We start from the raw sequence: 24,649 nt of genomic DNA, 5'->3' as shown, positions 1-24,649 counted from the left end.
TGGTTAAGGGAGCATGAGACATCATTTTAAAACCACAGAGTCCAGACCTGGACCCCACTGAGAATATTTGGGATGTGATAGAGAAGTGTGTGGCATTTATGATTCTTTATTATTACTTATTATTACAGTGTATGAGCTTAAGGAAGTCCAATGAAATGTTGGTTTTTTTTGTTTTTTGTTTCTTTGACTGGGCTCTGTGTATGATGTTTGAAATACTGTGAATCTATAGTAATAGCAACATCTAAAATTATCACAACAAAGTGACATTTAATATGATTAGGTGGATTTATGATTTCAATGATTTTAAGTTCTCTCAACAAATATTTAGATTAAGTCTCTGTGTCTTCTGCATATCTTTATGTGAAACTGGATGATATTAACTGAAATAATTTTGGGTCATTTCATTAATTTTTCTAGAAATAAAAAAAAAAACAAACAAGAAAAACACTATGGGTCAAAATACTGTATTTGAAATCTCTCTGACGGGACATTTTAGAAACAATTTGACAGATTAGTGTTGCTAAATGACCCACATTTTCACTTTTAAATTCATTTTTGCTTTAGTTGGACCACAAGGGATTACCCAAAACAAGGAGCTACTTTATATTGAAATAAATGTTGGAATGGCAGTCAATTAAAGTTCACTCTCTAATAGGACATTACTGTGTTTTGACCCTATTTTAGGTATTGAAATACCATTTATCTAAGACAGTCAATGTAGCACAAAAGAAATAGTTGTCAAAAAATGTAAAAAATAAAATAAAATAAAATAAAATAAAATAAAATTAAATTAAATTAAATTGAATTAAATTAAATTAAATAAAGGTTTGGAGCCTTATAAAGACTGGTTTATATCAAAACATTTTCATAAGTATTAAAATATTTTTGATCCACAACTAAGTACAATGAGCATATGAGTAAGTCACATTGTGCAAAAAGATGCTTATATAAATTATAAATGATGTACTTTTGATGTATTTTTAGGGACATGATTGTCATCACCTTGATTCCCTTCCTGCTCTGTGCCTCTGCTCGCCCATCTGTTCCCCTGTGTTTTTATGGCCCTCATTACACATGTTAAGGGTATGCTGCAAACACAGCGTTTCACAACTCTGCCTGTGAAAGAGCTGAGGACGGATGGATGGGCGGAGAGAAAGAGGATGAGTGGAGGAAAAACAAAAAAGAAAGCGAGACAAATTGACTGGCCAGACAGCCATTCTTCAAGCTTGTTTTTACAACCCAGATAAGGTCTTTACCTGGATGCATTCTTAATGAGAAAGAACCCACTCACACTCATCGACGGGCTTACATGTGGTCACACATGTAGTCAAGCAGAGACATTGGCCGTGACCCTGAACTGCACTCCTCCCAGATGAATAGCCGTCGTTCTGGAGCCAAAGGAATAAACTGGCAACACCTTTTCCTACCTCTGGCCTTTCAACGCAAATCAGGCCGTCACTCATTGAAATCCAGCACCGCTTTGCCAAACACAGTCCGTTCTGTACCTGTCACAAAGTCAACATGAAGCCAAATCATAGAATATAAAAGTGTTAGAAGCCAGAGGTACACAGGATTACAAGGCATTCTATAAAACAATACCAGTGTGGTAGATAAGGATCAGTTTTCCTACTTGTGAGACAGTTTAATAGTCCATAGAGCTTTATAGGCTGAAACCTCCCCTGGGAAATATGTAGTTACTGTATGTTACAGGTGTACAACTGAGTGAGTTAATAAGAAGTATGAGAAACAGAAGTAGAGATATTTTCCCTGTGCAAATGTATTATGTATAAATTGGATTATTTTTCACACTTTTGTTGCAAAAGCTGTGGGAGATGCTTTGTTTTGACTGTCAAAATAAAGAGGAAAAAAAAGTGAAGAACCACGCTGATGCATTTAGCGTAGTAGTGTTAGCATGCTTTATAGATGCATCTGCACATGAAAGCTCTGTGTTAAATGTAATAAAATACTGCATGGCATCATTATCTAAACGACATGTTTATTGCTCATACTGAATCACTTTTGCAACTGTATGTGAAGTGTCATTTATAAAAAAAAAAAACGGAATCAAATTGAAACTGACTGACTGAAGACTACATTCTGCATTTACAGAAAGTGAACCTTTAACCTCTCAGGTATTTATAAAAGTACAGGGATTACAGATGTATCTATGTTATAAGTGACTAGGGGATGTGTTTGCTGGCATAAGCACACATGCAACTAACGATCATTATCTTGGTAATGTAAGAGAGCTACCCGCACTTTAGTGAGATTTATGAACACATATGAGTCACCGACACTTAAAATGATTGTTTGCTGCAATAAAATGTTTATTCATGTCACAACAGGACATGGCTGTTCCCAGCAACAGTGGATCTGCTAACATTTCATACAGGCACTGATCCTACATCCTGCAGAAAACAGCAAGAAAATTAATTGAAACTTTACTGAAATGTCTTCAAAAGGAGTTATATGTAGTATTTGTATTTCTTTTAACAACAGGATGTAAAGTTACCAGTGTTTAGAATGAATAGTTCTGAAATTATGCCAAGATGCCAATGTATTAGAATGTAAAGATATGAACTAAATCTATTTACGCCAACAGTCTAAGCAATTTATGTGACCACTAGAGGGAGTAGTGAGTCACTCTGCCAGTCCTGGTGAGAAAAATTAAAGCCACAGGGCCTTCAGCCAAATCGTCAAATAGTGACCGGATGAGGTGAGCACCATTAAGAAACAACTTTTAGAGTCAAAGTGAGAAAAGCTAGAACCACTCCTGCTGTTTTCACTACTGGACACAGCTCTAAGTGAATGAATCTAAATGGAGTTGGATGCTGATGTGGTAGCTTTTCTTCTTCATGGGTGAGGGTGACAATGAAGCTTTTGAAGGTATGAAGTTATTATAGGATGTTACCCTCTTTGCTACATTTATTGTTTATTAGTTCTGACCTTATTTGGTCGATTCCAAACAGATTTTAAGAGCGGAAATTGGCAACACTGACTTTGGAATCCCCTGCCACTGGCACTATGCACTTTCAACTCGATTGAGTCTTTTAAAAAGCAACTGAAAACCTTCTTTTTTTAGACAGGCTTTTAGTTGGGGGGGGGGGGGGGGGTTATCACCATTAGCTTTAATGTTTTTATTCTTGTGTCTGTGTAGCTATATGTTTTTTATACCTATGTATGTATCTGTGTGTTCTGCTGTCTATGTATTTTACTTCGGATTTTATTGTAAACTACTTGGTGAAACTTTTCTGCAAAAACTTCTATATAAATAAATTTATTATTATTATCATTATTATTATTATTATTAGTAGTAGTAGTAGTAGTATGAACACAAACCTTACGGACAACGGAGGTGATTTGTGGTATTTCTTTGGTTGTTTTCCATCTAAAAAGAGCTAAACTAATGTAACGTGAGGGTTCGTTGGTGGTTAATAGTTCATTCTTTATAAAATGAGACTGCAGGATGGAGACGGATTTCTTCTTACAACAGTGCTTTACTTTTCATGTTCCGTAACAGCTACCGCAACACTTCCTAAAAACATCATCTCACATGACTGAACCAGCCAATCAGGAATTAACAGTACCTAGATCGGTAAACGTAAGTGATTTAGAAAAGGCACATTCAGCAGGTTATTTTAGCTGCTTATATACAACAAATGAAAAATAATTAAATGTGTACATGTGTAAATAATTATTCTACAACATAAATGTAAATAGTTATTTGAGTAAACAATGTCAATATATTTGTTAACAAATACCTGAATTAACTTATTCCCTGTAATTTATTCCATTGTTAAACTTTACATTCCTTCAACATAAATTATTATAACTTCTGAGCCTTACACTAAAAAAGCTATAATATAAACTGTCAGCTGACTCAGCATGTGAAGATTACAATCTACAGTGCTACTCTGACCAGCTCTATGAGTTTGAACCTTGATGGTGGTGTCCTGGTTTGTGACTTCCCCCTCAATTCTCAATATTACATATAATGCCCATATAGGACTTTTCTCTTAAATCACTGTGCGTAATTAATACAGATATTAGACATTAATGTGACTGGTGTGTGCTGGTGTCTGCTAATATCCATGTTCAGAATCTCTCTGAGCCTGCCATTATCTTTTTTACAGGCTCCCTCCTGGCCTCGGGCCTACAGTACAGACAGTCTGTTGTATCAATTGACACCCCCAGCAGCAGCAGCAGCAGAAGCAGCAGTGAGCATCACAGAACTACATTCTTGGCTGTAGATAATAAACACAGAGCAGAGTGGACACTTCAGAGCAGGCTCCACGAGGCTGAGAGGGGAGGACCAAATACAGCAGAGACAAGAAAATACTCTGTAGGTCTGCTGCACTTAGGGGATTTCCACAGTGTACAGTGTGTCATGTGATATAAACATTAAAGAGTATTGTCCTGCATGATGTTGTAGATAAGTAAGTGCATGAAAGCATTGCAGAGAACCAGTTAGCTTTATGATTTATAACCCATCTACTTCAGTCAGATGTCAGGTGTTTTAATGTCCCAAACTCAAACCTGTAGCTTATGACGCTACTGTTTTAGATCACCAGGGTGCTGTATGTGCATGTCCACGTCCTCTAATACCTTATTAGTCTATTATTCACAGTCTTCTTAGAAGCCAAATTGAGGGTTTGACTGTCCTCGGCATGCTCTTCTAGATGACAGGGCAAATATGTCTCAACACAGTTTATAGCTTGACTTTACGTTGCCATCTAACAATAGCTTTAGGCCCTGAATCAAAGCCTCTCCAGTATAAACAAGCTAAAAGCCATAATGCAGCGCGAGTGAGGCATTTGTCACACCGGTACAAGTCATGGAATTAGGTGTGTATTTGTGTGTTTTGAGTAAGACATAAAAGCACATACCAGGAGGAGTGTACTTGGAAAATAATGACTCTGTGTATGTGTGTGTGTGTGTGTGTGTGTGTGTGTGTGTGTGTGTGTGTGTGTGCGTTGGAGTGGGCCCATACAGGTTACTCATTGATCCACACGACTTTGAGGGAGTGGTGTGCAAGGCAGGGATCAGCTCCGGTTCAGTTTCAGCTGCAAACCGTTGCATGAGTGAACACAGGCGCACACACATAGATGCACGTATATGCACATATGCCACCACCCCAAAACCACACATATGCACGCTATAAGGCCCGACACTCCAACTTCATGTGTGTCCTCATATTTGCATGTGTGGGTATTTGTGTACACAACATACTCACGCATGTTGACACGTAAGTCGACCTTCCTCTCTGAAAGTCACCCCCCTCCACATCTCTAGTGCTTGTCTAAACACCCCTCCGCCTTAGTGGGGAGGGTGTTTGACAATATACACACACCACACATACACACACACACATTTCACACAATGCATAAACAGTGTTATTAACCTATTCCCTGTGTGCAGCTTCCAACAAAGAATGTGACAGCTCCACACATGTCACACAGCAGAGGGAGAACACACACAACCACACACCGACATGCACAGGAGGAGGTGAGGCGGCATGACCCAACATGCGCTTTTGCTCTGATGGAAAACCGTCGGACGCTCCATCGCACAAAGGCTCTGGAAAGACGAGCCAGGAAAGCCGGCATTCCACGGGATAGGGTTGTGTACACTGGACTGAGCCAGAGCTTAGGGACTGGAGGAGGGGAGGATGGGGGTCAAGGAGGCTCTGAAGAACATGGAGGTGATAGAAAGCAGTGTTTGAGGAAAAGAAGACATGATGCAAACAGTATTAAAGGGTGACAAAGTGGTCTTAACTATTAGTGTGTGTTTGTGTGTTTCAGATATTTTTATAGGGAAGCCTGATCATAGTACAGATTTGAGATCCCCTGACTGGTACTTTATGCTTCATTTTTGATATCAACATAAACGCACATTCAGAAATAAAAAGAAAAGAAAACAGCATTGATAGATTAAAAAAAAAAAATACACACGCACAATTTAACATCTCACCCAACCCACGAACCCCCCTCCCCATCCCCAGAGCCACTACTGCTTATATAGTGGATCTTAACTGTCTGACCCTTCCATTTATGACATCACTGGTTTCCAATTTTTTTCAAATTCTCCCAGTTTGTCGTTAAGTGTTTATCTAATCCTCTCTAAGCAAAGGTTATCCATCATTGTTGTTATCCAGGCTTTAAAAGTTGGTGTCTCTTTTGACTTCCACAACAGTAGTTAACTATTCATAAAAAATAAAAGGAGGCATTAAGGTGTCTCTGAGCAGTTTACATTCGTGGGCATAATCCAGTCATTTAGAGGTCTTTTATGTGCTAAAAGTTGCATTGACAACACACATATTCAACCATTGTCAGAAAACACTAAACCTAAACTGTACAGATGCAATAATAATGATATTTTTATCTAATCCTCTCTAAGTGAAAGGTATCCATCATTGTTGTTATCCAGGATTTAAAAGTTGGTGTCTCTTTTGACTTCAACAACAGGAGCAAAAAATAAAAGGAGGCATTAAGGTGTCTTTGAGCAGTTTACATTCGTGGGCATAATCCAGTCATTCAGAGGTCTTTTTTTTTTTTTGCTAAAAGTTGAATTAACAACACTCACATCCAACCATTGTCAGAAAACACTAAACCTAAACTGTAAAGACGCAATAATAATGATATTTTTATTTCTACAGCGTGTCCCCAAAGGGACAGTACATTATCTCTGCACATTTGTTCTTTCAGTCTTAAAAACAAACACAACCAAGAACACACAAACTTAAGCAGGAAACCAGATATACACAAAAAAAAGCGCCATGTGATCAGAGGTTAGAAAAAGGTGAAGAGTTTAGCAGCAGTCGAAGACACAAAACTCATCCAGCTGATCAGACTAAAAGGAGCCACGACTGCAAAACCACATTCACATCCTTTATCAGATGATCAGAGAGAACATCAGCTAGAAGAAAGGTTCAGGAGCTGTTAGGTATAGTGAGGCCAATCCATGTGAGGCTTGGTGTGAAATCAGTGCTGTTTTGTTATAAATTTTGTATGATTGGAATGGACGTAGATGCAGAAATCTTCATACTTCTACAGGGGGGGAGGAGCTGTCAGTCAATAAAACCAATATGGCTGTGTATATCCCATTATCCAAGTGTACAGATCCTGCACAAACCTCGTATCTTCACAACACAGAAAACATCTGGACTTAGACTGAGCTCATCTGTCTGTGCCACTGTTCAAACCTGCACCAACTGTTTTATAACCACACCCACTGATCAATGCGTGGGCACTATTGCAAAGCGAAAACTCAATAGAAGACATATAAGAAGAATAATTCTATGCATATATTAAGGGGCACTGAAAAGTAAATTATTCATGATTTACGATCATATAGATTTTACTGCCAGACTTTTGCATTTTTATTTAACCCTTTCATGCATGAATTATGAGAACCTTAATCAATATTTTTTTCCTCAGTGTTTTTATTGCTCTTTAGGGATTAAAAAAACAGTGAAAGTTTTTCATGAAGCTGTTTTTCATGGAGTTGCAAAAATGTCCACTAAGCTGGACACCAGAGAAGCAACGAAACAAGTATTTACTGATATACTGTGCGAAAATTGTGAAATAAAAACATTTTATTGCTGTTAATCTGATGTTTTCTCACATTTTAACAAACTCTAACATGAGTCATTACTCACTTCATGGAGATAATATGCAAAAAAAACCCACATCTTTTTGTTGCTAATTACAATCTAATAATGGTAACAAGCAATTGATTTACACTCAAACATGTTAGATCAAGTTTATAAAGAACAGCAAAGTTACAGTAATGTTATCAGTTGTAGTGTATGAGATGATGCATGTGTTGGCAGATATGAAACTAAAACAAAATCCATGACTGATATACAAGAGATCAGCTGTAGAATAATGGTCCACTGTAGTGACCACTATGCATGAAAGGGTTAAATATGCTGCAACTATTCCACTTATACTCATACATGAACATTATATATGCTCACCTGGGTATGATTTCTTCATGATTCCAGAAGTTCCCTCTGCTTGTCGCTGTATTTCAGTATGAAAACCTGAATGGCTTATGACTCCGGTTTCTCAGTGGGGTATCAGAGGGTGGTTTGCATCTGTAACTTTCCCAGGTTGTTCCTTTGGTGTGCTCTAATCTCTCCTTTTCTGTCTTCACTCCCACTCCTGGACGATTTCTTATCCTAAATCCACTTCTTTGTAGGATTTCCTATGTTCCCGTCTTTTCTCTGCGAACCACTTGGGAAGACAGTCTGCTGACAATGGGTACAATCACACCTGCGCTCCTGACGCACGCCCAGTCCAGGAGCGGGAGTGGTTTAACTGGAACTGGAGCCTTTACTTTCCACATATCAGAAAAAAAGTTTAGGAAAGGCTTTTGAATGGGGGCAGCTATCATTGAATAATATTTGCTGTGTGCCTGTGGTTTGAAATCCACTTTAAGAAAATAAAACACACACACACACACACCAAAAAAAAAAAAAAAATCCTGAAATTCAACAGTGCTCAATCTGTTGCGCAATAGGTAAAGAGGGCATGCGCGCACTGGGAGATAACCGCACTGACATCCAACAGATCATCAGACAGAACACCAGCACAAAATCCTTCATTTTTGTGATCAACCACACACCACCACGTGTTTGTATGGGCAACATAGTGTGTATAGTTGCGTGTGTGCGCGCGCTTGTGTGGACAATTTGTTTGGAATATAAACGTTTCGGTTGCGTGGAGCTGTGTTGTGTAAGTATGGAGTAAGCCCACATCTATTGACATATTCAGCTGTGCCCACGACCTTTGACCTTTTCAAATTCCGTGTGTCAAACTGTGGCAACCTGCTCTGGTTCAGCCTCACATCCTGCCACAGAGAGCGGCGGTTCTGAGCAGCAGAGCCCTCTTGTGGCTGATGTCAGGTTTCATTTCCTTCAGCTCAACATCTTTGACAAAGTAAATCCTACTTGTCTGCACATGTATGCAGGTATTAACCCCCCAAAAATGTATTTATGCAGAGTGATTTCTGCCATAAATGACAAAAATGATCTAATATATCTGAAAGCGTGATAATATGTGACACCTCAGGAGGAGCCAGGCATTCATCTCTATTCTGTGAGTGCACTGTTTTTCAAACTTGGGGTTGGGACCCCACATGGGGTCGCCTGGAATTCAAATGGGGTTGCCTGAAATTTCTAATAATTGATTTAAAAAAAAAAAAAGATTACTAATAAAAATTATATGGTGAGTTGACAGAGACAATCACAATACATAAAAGCTGAAACTGAAGCACTGTGGTACTGTTTATCTTTCAAATGTTCATTGTGGTCAGTTTCAGATGCTGCAGCGCTTTCATAATTCATAGTTTGAGTTATTGTTTTTTTCAGTATTAATTGTCAGCCTTGTAAATCCAAGCTGGACTGACTGTACATATACTGACCAAGGAAAATAAAATTCTCACTTTGTGCAGTAATCTACACCTGGCTTTTCTGCCTTCGTCCATAATAATATACATTATATAGATTAAATGTGTCTAAAATTAACATTTATTTACAACATAGTATAGCAAACTATTACATGATCAAAAACAAATTAATTTTAGTAAAAAAAAACAAAAAACAAAAAAACCTGTCTCTGTTTTGAATGTCTGGGGTCACCAGAAATTTGTGGTATTAAAATGGGGTCACAAGCCAAAAACGTTTGGGAACCACTGTGCTAGTTTCTGTACAAATACCCACTGTTGTTATTTTACTAGCATTTTTATTTATTGCTAATGTGTATCAATCAGTCTGTCAGTTGTTTCACTGGAAAAAAAGTAGAAGAAATGTGAATATTTTCTGTAAAAACATATGACAGACACAGAAACATGAAGATCTTGTTGCTCATCTTTTTTCTTTTTTTTTTTTTTTTTTTTACTTTGGCATCATTTTCACCATAAAATTTACCTTGTTCCTAAACCACTATCCACACACTTCAAACATAGAATGACTTTTATACCCGTAGGTGAATGTTTTGCCTAATAAGCAGATCTTTAACACGCGATGACAATGTACAATAATTATAGAGCTACACATAAAACCAAAATGTAAAAATAGTTTAATACATGTATCCACACCTAAAATATGTCATAAATAAACCCCTATAAATAATTACAACAAATACATTACATAATAGAATACATATCCTCGACCCGTTTTCTACTTGGACCTTCCCTCTTGAAAACTATATAAAGGAGTCGGAGCCTCCATGGAACCATTTTGCTTGAACCCCCTGGCAGCAGGAAGCAGAAGTGGTAAGTTTAACAAAGACACAATGACTTTGTCACTTTAGTTTTATGTTAACTGATATAGACAAACTGCAAATGACATGAAGATCAATGGATTTCTGTTTCTTTTCCAGGAGACACTAATCTATGTCATGTCCCCTCAGTGAACCATGTGTTTGAGGTAAAACAAAATGAAAAAACAAATCAAAACCAACAAATTAAACTTAAATAAACATTGTAAAACACTGTGCATTTTTACTTCCTATTCCATAGACGAATTCCATCTTTTATTTGAATATACTAATGAACAGATTGTTGAATTTAGGCAAAAGTCTTTGCTAAAATACTATTCACAGCATCCATCAATTTATGAGCTTGTAATGCTTCTTAAATCCAGACAATCAAAAACAATCCATAAATTAGGCGCCTTTTTGAAATGGGTTTTACCTCTTTTTCAATGAATTTTGTTATTATTGAATGTATATTATTATCTCTGTTATGACATAATGTTTGTGCCCCATACTATGTATTTGGTGATAAGCTAAAATAAAATAAAATAAAATAAAATAAAATAAATGTTACTGTTCTCTGTGGATAAAGTGCTTTCTAATTATAGGAAATATTATGTGAAATAGGCTTTGTAATGGTGGAACATCATTACATCTTCAAAGTGTAAACTTAAAAAAAAGTCAAAAAGTGACATTCAACATCAGAATAAACTTAATTTTCTGTGCTTGGCAGAGGTCGGAGTCAGTCACACGAGTAAACAACATGCAAGTCTCGAGTCTTAACCTTTACATCTGAAGCCAGTCCAAAGTGTCTGTTTAACCCTTTCATGCATGAATTATGAGAACCTTTGTTGAGATTTGTTTCCTGAGTGTTTTTATTCTTGTTTAGGCATAAAAAAAACAAAGCAAATGGATTTTTTTTTTTTTTTTTTTTTAATGAACTGGTTTTTCATGGAGTTACAAAAATGTCCACTCAGCTGGACACCATGCATTTAATTTTTAAAGCAAAGAAACATGCATTTAAAGCCCATCATAAGAAAGCTATATACGGTGTGAAAACTATTCATTCATTCATTTTTTGTTTATTTTGAGCATTTACAGAAAACATGCAAATTCAAAATTCCAAAATCATTCATCTACACTCGAAAAGAAGTGGGAGGAAGAAAAATTTGGAGTGGGAAAAAGAAAAACTATGAAACAAAAATGTTTTTCATGCAACTAATCTGATGTTTTCTCACATTTTAATATAGTCTAATACTAGTTATTACTAACTTTATGGAGATAATATGCAAAAAAAATAAAAAATTGATTAAGAAAACTGTTAATTACTGTCTAATAACAATTAGCAATTGATTTAAAGCATGCTACTGCAGATCAGGTTTATCAAGAACAGCAAAATTACAGTAAAAGTATGAATTGCAGTGGATGGGATGATGCATAAGTGTCCACTGTGTTGGCTGATATGAGACTAAAACAACTAAACCCATGAATATACAAGAGAACAGCTGTAGAGTAACTGTCCACTGTAGTGACCACTATCAATCAATCAATCAATCAATCAATCAATCAATCAATCAATCAACCTTTATTTATAGAACGCTTTTCATGCACAGATGCAACACAAAGTGCTTTACAGAATTAAAACAATTACACAATAAAAACAGAAAAACAATTACAAAGAAAACCCCTCCCTCCCACCCTCCATACTAGACACGCACACACACACACACACACACACACACACACACACACACGCCCACACACTTACACACGCACACACACGCACACAACAGGGAGACATGGCATGGCACTGAGGATCAAGGAAACGCCACCTTTGGGGCCGTCCACACTGGGAGGAGCCGCAGGCCGTGCCATCGGGGGGACCAGCACCCAGGCCCCCCGACTCCGACAGACAGGTGGACCCCCACATCGAAGGGAGGACCCCCAGCCAGCCGGGCCAAAGGGACCCAAGGACAGTACCCCCACTATGCATGAAAGGGTTAAAACCAAGCAAATCAAGTCAAATATCAGGTCAACTAGTCCTATGAACTTAAGATGATCTGTCAGGTAAAGGGTTTGACCATCAGTTACAAGTCTCCCAAATGAATAGGAAGTGGTGTTTTAATACTTGGCTGTTTCTTATGTCATTCAGACACTATTTGACACATATTGCATTAGAAATCACCCAATTATTTTTCAATAATCAACCATGTTTTTAACCACGATTTCCTGCCAAATCATTTTCCACAAGTTGAAACTGAGTTTGCTCATTGGTGTGAGTCCACTAAGCCTCAAATCCTGCTAAAAAAAAAAAGTGACTTAAGCCCAATTTAAGTCAAGTTATGTGACTCAAGTCCCCCATCTCTAGTGGTTGGTGTTACTGTAGCTTCATAAAATAGACATGATGATGAGTTTTATTTTGCCATTGGCCTAGAAGATGGTGACAGATTCGAGAGAAACACTTCCTCAGCAGCTGACATCTGTGAGAGAACCTGCAAACTGGGTGACACAGAAAAACATGTAAACAGGAAATTGAATCACATAGCAGTAATAAGATATGAGGCTGCAGTATGATCAGATGGGATGCAAATAGAAAAGACTTTACCGTCATTCGATTAAAGGAGATAAACACTTCTTTAGAGCTCATGAAAGTGAAGTTTTTCAGTGGCACAAAAACCCCAAGTGAGTCATTACAATTCACAGAACATAAGATATGTGTGTGTTGTGCAATTATGAAGATGCTTTTTCCATAATCACCACTTTTAGTTGTGCAAACTTGTTAAACTCATTTGTCAAGTCATTACCAAATAAATGAAGGGACATGATCTAAAAAAAACTGGCACTAAACTAATCAGAAGCCATGTGTTCCACTGAGGGGTTTCAACTCCTATAGTGAATTAAATAAAGGTATTAGTCCGTATAAATGTGGGTTAGTCCTTATAAATGTGGGTTAGTCCTTATATATGTGGGTTAGTTTTTAAATATAATATGTGGTTTAGTCCTTAAATATGTGGTTTAGTCCTTATACATGTGGTTTAGTCCTTATACATGTGGGTTAATCTTTATCTATGTGGTTTAGTCCTTATTCATATGGGTTAGTCCTTATAAATGTGGGTTAGTCCTTAAAAATATGGGTTAGTCCTTATAAATGTGGGTTAGTTTTTAAATATAATATGTGGTTTAGTCCTTATATATGTGGTTTAGTCCTTATACATGTGGGTTAATCTTTATATATGTGGTTTAGTCCTTATTTATGTGGGTTAGTCCTTATATATGTGGGTTAGTTTTTAAATATAATATGTGGTTTAGTCCTTATATATGTGGGTTAGTCTTTAAATATGTGGGTTAATTTTTAAATATATGTGGTTTAGTCCTTACGTATGTGGGTTAATCTTTAAATATGTGGGTTAGTCCATATATATGTGAGTTAGTTCAGATGTTAAGAACAAAACAATGCACTTGATGTTTTGCATTGTTCACTTCTTTTCTGTGATTTTAAAATGTTAATAGTTACAATGAAGATTTTAGGATTGATTTTTTTTTTTCTAATATGTCCAGGGACTCAAGAATAAAATAAAATAAAATAAAATAAGTCAAAGTATGTCTTTGTAAGTTGCTTTAAGGTTTATATTTGTGTTTCAATGCAGTGTATTTGTAAATGTGTCTTACTAAGTCACAAACATCTACAGAAATGGTCCCATCTTGATATTCTTTGAATTATTATGAATTTACGTTCGTAAGAATGGCACACAGCATGTCATGTATTTAAGCACAAGAAAGGGAGGAGGTGAGTACGTTTTTTTTATTTTTATTTTATTTTTTTATGGTGAGAATGTGACAAAAAGCCAATGCAACAGTATTCACAGAAGTAACTCATGGTCTGTGGTTTAGTTGCTGTTTTATTTTGTAACTTGCCTTCTTGTGTGTTGGTGTGTGTTCACTTCCTGTCTTTGCGTGTCTTGTCTTGTGTCTTTGTGTCATCCGTCTTTAATTTCCATCGTCTTCCTCTCATCTCTCATCCCATACTCACCTGTTGCCTCCTTACCAGTTTGCACCCTCATACCTCATCTTCCATATTTTGCTGTTCCCTCACATCCTTTCTGTTGAACTCCACATTTTTTAGTTTATGTTCAATAAATGCTTTGATTCTCTTCCACCTTGTATCAAAACTTTACAAACATTATGTGAATGAGATTTTACAGTTATACCATTTTACAATTTAACCCTTAAAGATCTAGAACTACATTTGTGGTGACATCCAAGTCTGATTCTCTACAGCCAACCTTTCCTAAGTGATTCATTGCCATTTATTATGCATATTTTTGTGAAAATAAAGTATTTTCCAGAATTTAATTCACTGATCATGTAGAAGTTGATAAAAGCTCAGAGTAAATTCGAAGGTTATAACATCAGAACAGCGAAAAGTGAAGAAAAAGTGACTTTTTATATCATTAAAATATATTAACTTAACATGTCTACGAGTATTGTCAGTTGTCAAACATAGGTTTAACTGGAAGATGAGGATGTTTCCATGTTTACCACAGAGCTTTTGAACATCCAAATGAGTCTTATCTGATGCCTCTGAAAAGGTGAGAAACAGCATTTTACCGGAATTATTTACATGTATTGAAACAATTAGTGGTTCAACAGTTATTAAACATTTTAGATCAGTAGATACTTTAAGTCACCAGTGGCTGTTTACGTCTTTGAGGATTAAAATGAGAAAATAGTATATAATCAATAATTAAACATTAGCTTCATGCACATTCAGTGGAAAACACCTGTCGGAAAAGTCTAAAACTCCTTTCCTCAGCACTTTTCTTTCATCTTCTACCTACTCAGTCTTCAAAAAAAAAAAAAACAGTAGAGAATGTCACAGTTTCCACTAAAACAGCTAAAAAACATACAGCTAACAGCACCTGCATGTGTAGTTTTTTGGGGTTTTTTTTTACTTAGAATTGAGGTCTTTATGATATGTTTTCATTCCTACCTGTCACATTAGCTCCTCTGTAAAACTGCAACAGATTTATATCTTTCTATGTCATTGTATTTTTGTACCTGTGGTGCATCTTATCAGTTGGTATTTCCGTATCAAGCTGTGACAAGTGCAGCAGTTGCACAAGTTTTCTTTCCTGGTGCAAAACTTTGAATTGATCAGAGCAACAAAAAAAAAAAAAAAAAAAAAAAGGAAGCAATAGCTGAGGTATTGTGGTGTAAATGCTTCTCCCCTCTTGCTGTAAATCTGCAAGAGATGTTTTTCTAGTAAGCTGGGGGTCTCAGTTTCCGTTTCTGACCACAAAGCGCAGGTTTGATTGTTTGCTGGACTGTCATAAGTTGTTCTAAGTGTTTCCTCTGCATATACGTCGTCTTCACACCTCGCTTTACTGAGACACTTAACCCACATACACACGTAAACATACATTTCACACTTGAGCTTTTTGCTGCCTGTTGAGGGAAATAAGGTAGCAGGTTATGACCACACACACACCACAGAAATAAACATCGGCCTGTTTTGCATCGTGCTACAAGGAACTGCACTCTGACATTTTAAATGTTGACTCATCCAGTGTCTTTCAGCTCTGAGGTTACAAGTTTTGACTTATTGTTTGAGTTTTCTCTTGATTTACACAGCCTAAAGAGGTAGTATTTGCATTAGTGAAGACATGCACCGGCTCGACTTTGGCGCTGCTAATAAATCACTGTACTCCTTTTTCTTCTTGGACGGTGCAGGATTGACTGAAGACTGAGTGACATTTCTTAACAGATAAAAAGGTTTGTTGGTGTCGGTGCTCAGTTTTCAAAAATAGACTAAACTGATTTGTGAATGACAAATAATTGATGTCTTAAAATATGTAAAGTTTACAGGAAATCTGGTGCTTTAGGAGATGTTTCGTGTAAAGTTTGGTGTGTAGTCTTTGGTGTCCCCTAACATTTTGGAGAACGTTGGGATATCTTAGAACTGTTTATCATGGCCCCGCCCCCTGAAGGAGAGGCAAGGGGTATTTTTTGTTTCTCTGTTTCTTTGATTGCACAGCAGCAGCAAAACTATTGGTTGAATTCATACCAAATTTGGTTCATATATTGCCACTGACCCCGAATAGCTCTCATTACATTTTGGGAACAGGAGGTCAAAGTTAATTTTTTTTTAAATACATTTTTCAAATTGTTTTTTTTCCCCCCATTTACTCATAATGGGTGGAATTTCAAATGCCTGTAGCAGCAAAACTACTGGTTGAATTCATGCCAAATTTGGTTTATAGATTTCCAGTGAACCAGAATGAATTTCATCACATTTTGGGAAAAATAGGTCAATGTTTGAATTTTTAATGAATTTTTATCATCTTTTTTCCCCCCTCATTTACTTACAATGGACAATATTCCAAACGTCTGTAGCAGCAAAACTACTGATTGAATTCATACCAAATTGGTTTTATAGATTGCCAGTGACCCAGAATAGATGTGATTGCATTTTGGGAAATGTAGGTCAAAGTTAAAATTTTTTATGAATTTTTTACATCTTTTTTTCCATCCCATTTAGGTTTCACACATCTATAAAAACATCAATTTTATTTCAATTTACTTCAAACTTGGCACATATATAGAGGCAATTCATATGCTGACATCAGCACACGCATAGACATGATGACATCAGCTGGACTGATGCCAAAATAAGCTACAACACATGCAAGGGGCGGGGTTTGTTGTGCCTGGCACCACTTGTTATTGTTATCATTTTATTTTGTGATTTTGAATAGTGTTGCTTTTTGTAAATAAGACAGAGTCAAAAATGTAAGTAGTGTAAGAAGGACGCTCAGTATGTTATGTTAAAGTAACAAAACACCCTTATTTTCAAGGAACTTTTCAAGGAGGAGTAGATAAATGAGAGTAACAATTCTTTAACTTTCACTTCAACAGTTGGTATCTATTTAACACCACATTAAATTCAGCATAAACCCTTTTTTTTCTGGTTTGTAATGTCCTCTTTGTTATCAAATCAAAGTTGTCAAAAAAAATGTATAAAATAAAAAATGATCTCAGAGCTCTGTGTCAAAAAAATCCAAAATAAAATAAAAAGAAAACCCCAATGTTCATCTACCCAGGTAGTATGTTTTTACTTTCAGTGGGCCTTTAAAGATTAGTGAATATGACCAAAAAGGCAGGTGCTGGCTAGCAACTCACTGTAAAACTCTGGTGGGAAAAGAGTTAAGAACATTTTTAAATCTATGTAGCATTGAATCAGCTGTGAAGCAAAAACCACATCGGGAAGTCTTTATTTGGCTGATGATATGTGAGACTTTGAGAACAGTGGTTTTATTTGTGTTGCTGTGTTTTCTCTCTTTACAAGAGGTCATATGTGTTCAGTACATGTTTACTGTTCGTCACATAAGCCTATTGTCAAAATCTGTGGTTGACTGAGTTAAAAGTAGGATTTTTTCCAAATGAGAAAATCTGCCTTGTGATGTCTATTTATAAACATGGCATTTCTATCCACAGAGGGAGGAAGTTTCATTTTGTAAAACCATAACACCTCATACTCAGTGAGGAGCACAGAGGGCACACTGTAGCTTTACATCTGTAGAAAGCAAGAGCACAGGCTTTTAGACATTTGTTTTTTGTTTTTAGTTGTAGCTCTGGGATCACAACTGGCCACCGTGCTTCATCAGGGAACGCACAACATTTCACCACTATGAATGAAATATTTACACATGGCTACAAATTAAACAGATTTATTGGAGATGAATGACTGTAATATACAATACGCAGACCACATAGAATAGAATAGAATAGAATAGAATAGAATAGAATAGAATAGAATAGAATAGAATAGAATAGAATGTGGACAATGATTACTGTTACAATGAATTGTATACAGTATTAACCCATAAAGACCCAGTGCTACCTTTGTGGCAGTTTCCTTGATATTTAACCTTTAAGTGTCTTATCACCAATTATTATAATATTATCTTCTTTATTTTGCATTTTTTCAGTGAAAATCAGGTATTTTCCTATATTTAATTCACTGATCATGTAGATGTTCATAAAAGCTCAGATTAACCCTTTCATGCATACTGGTCACTACAGTGGACAGTTATTCTCCAGCTCTTCTCTTATATATTCATGGGTTTTGTTGTTTTAGTTCCATATCAGCCGACACAGTGGACGCTTATGCAGCATCCTATAATACATTGTAATTCATACCATTACTGTAACTTTGCAGATCAGGTTGATGAACTTGATCTGCAGTAATATGTGTTAAATCAGTTGCTAATTGTTATTAGACTGTAATCAACAGTTTTCTTAATCAAAAAGGTTTGGTTTTTTTTTTGCATATTGTCTGCATGAAGTTTGTAATAACTAGTATTAGAGTATGTTAAAATGTGAGAAAACATCAGATTAGCTGCATGAAAAATGTTTTTATTTCATAGTTTTCATGCAGTTTATCACTTTCTGATGATGGGTTTTGAATACATGTTTTCTTGCTTCAAAAACTGGTGTCTAGCTGAGTGGACATTTTTGTAACTCCGTGAAAAATAGGTTCATAAAAAATTTCAATCGCATTGTTTTTTTTCTTGCCTAAAGAGGGATAAAAACACTCAGGAAAAAAAAAACCTCAACTAAGGTTCTCATAATTCATGCATGAAAGGGTTAAAGTTGAGGGTTATTATATCAGAAACAGAGAAAACTGAAGAAAAAGTGACTTTTTAAGCAAATCTGTCATTAACTCAACATAAACCAAGTGTCTACATCCACTGTCATTTATCAAACTACAAGTTTTTACTGGTGAATCAGTGTTTCCACGTTCACTACGAAGCCTCTGAACGTCCGAATATCTGATGACCATGAAAAGATGACGAACTGCTTTCAACACCTATTATTTACATGTATTGATAGGATTAGTGGATCAACAGGTATTAAACATTTTACACCAGTAGATACTTTTAGTCCACAGTGGATGTTTGGGTCTTTATGGGTTAAAACACTAATTTAATGTCTCCTGAGAGATATAGCGTCATTCCCCTGTACATGTGGATGTACTTGCCATTTACACTTGACTTATTAACACAATAAATCATTACAAAAATCTGAAATTAATATTTACATTAAAAAAAAAAACATTGCACCAAATACTGCAGATCTGGGTTCATTCTCTCCAACTCTGTCAAATGCAGCCATATTAAATGGTCAGAGAATGCAACAGTTTTTAAACAAATGATGGTGCTGGATTTGTTCCCGTCCTCCACTTTGTGATTCATCCATCTTACTGTCTTAAAATACTTCCTGCTGACAAACACTCTTGATGCAGAGCCTACCTAAGATGTAGATGTTGATGTAGATGTAGGTCAGTGATCCACATGCATCACTTGTCGTTCAGTGCTGCTGAGAGTCTGTGGTGTTCTTCAGCGTCTGATGGTTCCACGCATATCCTCATAAACATCATTATGGGGGACAGGAGTTGGTTTGGACGTGGAGCACAGGGCCTTGGTCTACCAACAACAGACACTGTCATCAGAATAGAATAGAATAGAATAGAATAGAATAGAATAGAATAGAATAGAATAGAATAGAATCTAAGGATTCTGTTGGGTCTCTGTAAACTTAATTTGATTCTGATTTGAATTGATAAAGCACTTTGTGACTCTGTCTGTGAAAAGTGCTCTATAAATAAACAGAATAGAATAGAATAGGACAGGACAGGACAGAATAGAATAGAATAGAATAGAATAGAATAGAATAGAATAGAATAGAATAGAATAGAATAGAATAGAATAGAATAGACAAAGGTGCTACATGTTGACAATACAAGGAAAAAACACAGTCACACAGTATGTTGTTGCAGTAAAGCAAATAAAAGCACAAAAATTGTTATAAAATCAGAAGTGTCATTAATCAATCCCTGATAGAAGCAATGAGAATGAAAATGAGAAGAAATGCAATCAATAAATACATTAAGAATAAAAACACAGGTAATGAAAGCAGCATGTAAACATACATAAAAAAAAAAAAAAAAATCACTGTATAAAACGTGCCATAACAATGGGGCTGAAGCACTGTTAAACTAAGCTGGTGTCTTATTTAGAAGTGCTGCAAAAGGTGGGAAAGAAGAGCATTTGTCATCTTGTATTTGCTTACTCATACTCAGAGTGACATGGGATGGGTCTTTTACAATTCTATAATCTTTCCAATATGTCTCATATGTATTTTTTGATAAGGAAAGGACAACTGAGTGTAAGAGTGGAACACATTTTTCTTCTGTATGTGGATGAGTACTCATATCCATCATAACAGGAACATGAAAACAGCCCCTGAGGTTCCACCAACGCTTGTGAGTCACAGCAAAACATAAGTGCTGAGAACAGCAAACAGACACCCACAAACACACACTTTATGTCATATGCACATCTACCTTGATAAACGCTACGATGACCAAAATGAGACCGAGCAGCACGGCGGCAGAGATCACAACAGACGTCACAACCAGGCTGTTATTGGGTTGCTCACAGTCTCCAGGTGTGACGCTTTTACCCGTTTGAACCGTATTGTCTGCAAACAGAAGAACACATTTATTTCATTTATCTTTAAAAAACACACTGTTGGTCATAAAGTCGCAATAAAATATTTTGATTCTTCTCGTCAAATGATCGTGATAATACGATTTATTCTTGCTAGATAAAGTGTAACTGGGACATCATCGCACCAGGTCAAAGGTGGTTAATGATGTCTATAAATAAAAATAAAAAGAAGAATGAGTCTGAAAGTGAAAATATTCCAACTTTATGGGCAAAAATAAAAAATATAGAAAAAATAAAATATACACAGAAGCAGAAGCATGTACATTTACTGAGCAATCAACTGTTTTGTCACGCAGGAGAGATGAAAAATAGTGTTTTAATTGGAAAGCACTGATATAATATTTAATAAAGTAAGAAAATGTTATACAGTAACAAAGAAAAACAATATAAATATCTAAATCTTTTAATGATTTTACAAGCCATCTTTGTCTCTTCCATTGTATACTGTTGTTGAAATGATGCTGAAATAATTATAAAATAAAAATATGAGCCTTAAGGGTTCCTCTGGTAACATGCATAAACAGTTGACTTTACCTGTGACCACCAGGAGCACAGACCCCGTCCCCGCCACGTTTTTGAGCCCAGTGGGAGACTTTGAGTCAATCTTCTGGTACTCACACCAGTACGGCCCAGTGTCAGCAGAAGTCAAGTTTGAGAGGAGAAAGTCCATGTTGGGGAACTCTGAACCAAGCTGAAGTCTGTTCCTAAATGGTGGAGCAATGGTAATTTTGGGAGAGTTTTTATATTTGAAGGCTATTTCGGTGTCCTTGTTGAGACCCTTTGTTAAACCTGCAGCATCCATGTCTGCTTCTGAAGACCTGCACTGGATGGTGATGGATTCTCCGACATTTTTCCATTGTACTCCACTGCTTTCTGCAAAGACAAACACAAAATGCGTCTCATTCACACAACCTGATTCTACTAAAAAATTATTTCAGTCCACTTTTTTCCATTCTTTGGCTGTGTGTGGTCAGTCTTACCTGATTGACACAGACCTGTGCTGTACAGACAGAAGGTGGTTATGAGATGGAACCAAACTGCAGACATGCTCAGTGACTCTTAGACAATGTTCACCTGAGTTCTACCTAACTCTAGAGTTGAAGCGTGCATGTGTTTTCACCCACATCATCCAGTATGATTACGAACAGCAACACGTGACATGGTTAAAGTGTTTGATGTGGCTGAGACGTGACAGCATAATGAGCCAGCAGACAGCTCAGATACACTGTAATGTGATACATACCAAATAATACAAGTAATTTCTTGAGGTTGAACCACTAATTCTGGAAATTGTTATGCTGTTGTTAATTATTACATGCCAGAAAAAATTATGTTATCATTGCTTGATATGTTACAACAACTTGCACTAGTGCATATCCAGACTGTACAAAAGTGAAGCGTCAGCAGAGGGAACAATATCACTGTTTTACAACAACAGCGCCTTCAAGTGGCAGAAGAATAAGTACAGTGAAAATGACTGGACAGTGAGGATGTGAAAAAGCCAAAAAGACCAAATTCGTGTGAGAGAGAAGTATTCACATCCCCATTCTGAAATGAAAGTACCAGTACTGCACTATGAGAACCAGCACTTTCTTGTTTTGTAGCTTTGTGAAAATGGATTTTTGATATCATGCTAAAATTAAAGAGTTTCTACTTACTTGGGAACAAATAAAATTTTTAACCTTCAATTTCTATTCTATAGACAAGGTTTTTTTGTTTTGTTTTGTTTTTTATTCCATACTTTATTAAGACTTTCACAGAAAATTCAAGATTTTTCAAGGTCTGTTAAAGAGTGTTTCAAAACTCCATACTTTTTAAGACTTTCAAGACCTGCGCAAGCACCCTGTTAAGAGTTATTTTTATTTATTTATTTTAACTATAGTTAAGTTTTTGATTAGACTAGGGTATATATGTTTTGCGTTTCATTTTTTTGTATGTTGTTTTTATTAATTCCATATTACTTGAATTTTTGTAAAGCACTTTGCACTTTTTAAAAAGAAAAGTGTTTTTTATGTGTTTACTAATTTATCACAAACATTAAAATCAACATATTTTTTCAGGACAGTATGGGGATAGATAACGGTAATCTGAAAGTGACTAAAGCTCAAAAATGTGTAATAGAGAAAAAAAGTAGTAGTACTGAACTAAAAAGAAGAAGAAGAACAAGGAAAAGAAGAAGTAGAAGAAGAAGATAATGAAGAAACAAACAGCAATCAAGTATAATGAAAAAAAACAAAAAAAACAAAAAAAAAAACAATGACGTAGTTATATGTGAGCATAAGTTAATGTAGCAATTCCAAAAACTGTAAATATAACAAATGGGAAAATGTAATAAATTACATCCTTTACTAGTAATCAGCTTCTGCTAGAGATCATACATTCTCTGTATAACACTATTTAGTTATATAAACATATTTAAAGACATGAAGTTTCCACATTTCTACTCAGCTTAATGAATTCATTAACAAGAAGAACATGAAGAATAATAATAAGCATTATGCAAGTACTTTGACTCACCTAAGCCACAAATGGCTGAACAGAAGAGAAAACTGAGAAATATCTGTGTCCAGAGAGCAGACATGGTGATACTGAAAATAATATATGTTGCAGTCTATATTTCCCATTTCTTACAGGAAGTGGGCTTTTGCGAAACAGTGGTCAGCAGTCTATACCAAAAAGCAAACAAAACGTGACAATCATGCATGTGAAAACAGCTGATTGTGAGTCTGACATACATTTCCGCTCTAAAATGTGATTGAGAACATTAAAAAATACAATCAACATAACAAAAAATAGATGAAAAATTATCAAATGATTTAAAACAACAACGACATTCATTCTTCCTTATGCATTAGATAAGGCATTAGCACGTGTGTTTTTCAGAAGTTACATCTCTGCACCTGTGATCTATTGTTAACAGTGTGTTAATGTATTATCCACATTGAAAGTAGGTCAAAAGTTTACTGTTTGCAAAAGCTGGGAGACAGAAGAACAACGCTCTCTAGTGGCCGGAGAATGAACACAAAAACAGACAAAAACAGACAAAAACAGAGTCGGATACATATGGAGCATCACTCAGACATGACAGGATACATGGACCTATTCCTGCAGGCCTGTGCTGGGTTTATGTGGGAGGATAATCCACAATTCTTTGCATGAAGCAAAAATTTAACCCTGAGGAGTTTTTTCCAGGGATTCACTCTTTGGCTGAATGTCAAACTACACAAATTAAAAGAACCTGAATAGAACCAAGAGTTGAAGAGCAAGAGTGTTTGACATAATGTTAAAGCAGTCCTAATTATTTGACCTCATTAACTCAGTTAGATTCAGTTGTTAAGTACGTTGTAGGTACATCCAATTATTTCTGCTATTATTTATTGATACATATTTAGATATGTACCAAAGGATTCGATCCAGCCTGTTGGGTGAATCTGTGAAATGCAAAAATTACGCTAAAGATATTAACAGTCAAGGATGTCAAAATCATTTAAGTTCACAGGCCACATACAGCCTAATTTGATCTCAAGTGAGCCAGACCAGTAAAATACTATCATAATAACCTATCAATTATGACATCTCCAAATTTTTTCTGTTTGTTTAAATCCTACAAGGTTTAACTACAAGAAAATGTTTACATTTACAAACTATCCTTGCACAAAAATGTGAACAACCTGAACACACATGAACAACCTGAAACATCTTAAGAGAAGTGCAATTTTAACAATATTCTGCCTGTTACTAAATGTTTGTGTATTTGTAGATCCACTGCATTTGTAAAGTTTTAATGCACATACGTAAATGATAAAATTAGACATAATA

General features: G+C 36.0%; 2 protein-coding genes across 4 annotated transcripts in view; both read right to left on the bottom strand.

Moving 5' to 3' along the window:
* Nucleotides 1-8,253, bottom strand: part of septin9a (septin 9a) — a 71,299-nt gene extending 63,046 nt beyond the window's left edge. Inside the window, exon 1 of the mRNA XM_030141780.1 lies at nucleotides 7,979-8,253. Within this exon, the coding sequence (XP_029997640.1) occupies nucleotides 7,979-7,997 (19 nt within the window). The 5' untranslated portion in view covers nucleotides 7,998-8,253. The remainder of the gene's footprint in view (nucleotides 1-7,978) is intronic.
* An 11,202-nt stretch (nucleotides 8,254-19,455) lies between these two features.
* Nucleotides 19,456-23,425, bottom strand: LOC115424450 (uncharacterized). 3 transcript variants are annotated; one of them, XM_030141721.1, is made up of 4 exons: nucleotides 23,348-23,425; nucleotides 21,365-21,703; nucleotides 20,665-20,801; nucleotides 19,456-19,744 (listed from the first exon to the last, which is right to left on the bottom strand). In XM_030141721.1, exons 1-4 carry the CDS (start codon nucleotides 23,409-23,411, stop codon nucleotides 19,658-19,660), a joined length of 627 nt encoding a protein of 208 aa, XP_029997581.1. In that variant the 5' UTR covers nucleotides 23,412-23,425; the 3' UTR covers nucleotides 19,456-19,657. The 3 variants fall into 3 exon arrangements, with proteins under 3 accessions (XP_029997581.1, XP_029997580.1, XP_029997582.1); XM_030141720.1 differs by lacking the exon at nucleotides 23,348-23,425 and adding an exon at nucleotides 21,811-22,079; XM_030141722.1 differs by lacking the exon at nucleotides 23,348-23,425 and adding an exon at nucleotides 21,826-21,932.
* Nucleotides 23,426-24,649: the final 1,224 nt, after the last annotated feature.

This window comes from Sphaeramia orbicularis, chromosome 8 (genome assembly GCF_902148855.1).
Source record: "Sphaeramia orbicularis chromosome 8, fSphaOr1.1, whole genome shotgun sequence".
Taxonomy (NCBI): domain Eukaryota; kingdom Metazoa; phylum Chordata; class Actinopteri; order Kurtiformes; family Apogonidae; genus Sphaeramia; species Sphaeramia orbicularis.
The sequence above is the reverse complement of the archived record's forward strand: the minus strand, read 5'-3'. Positions and strand labels throughout refer to the sequence as shown.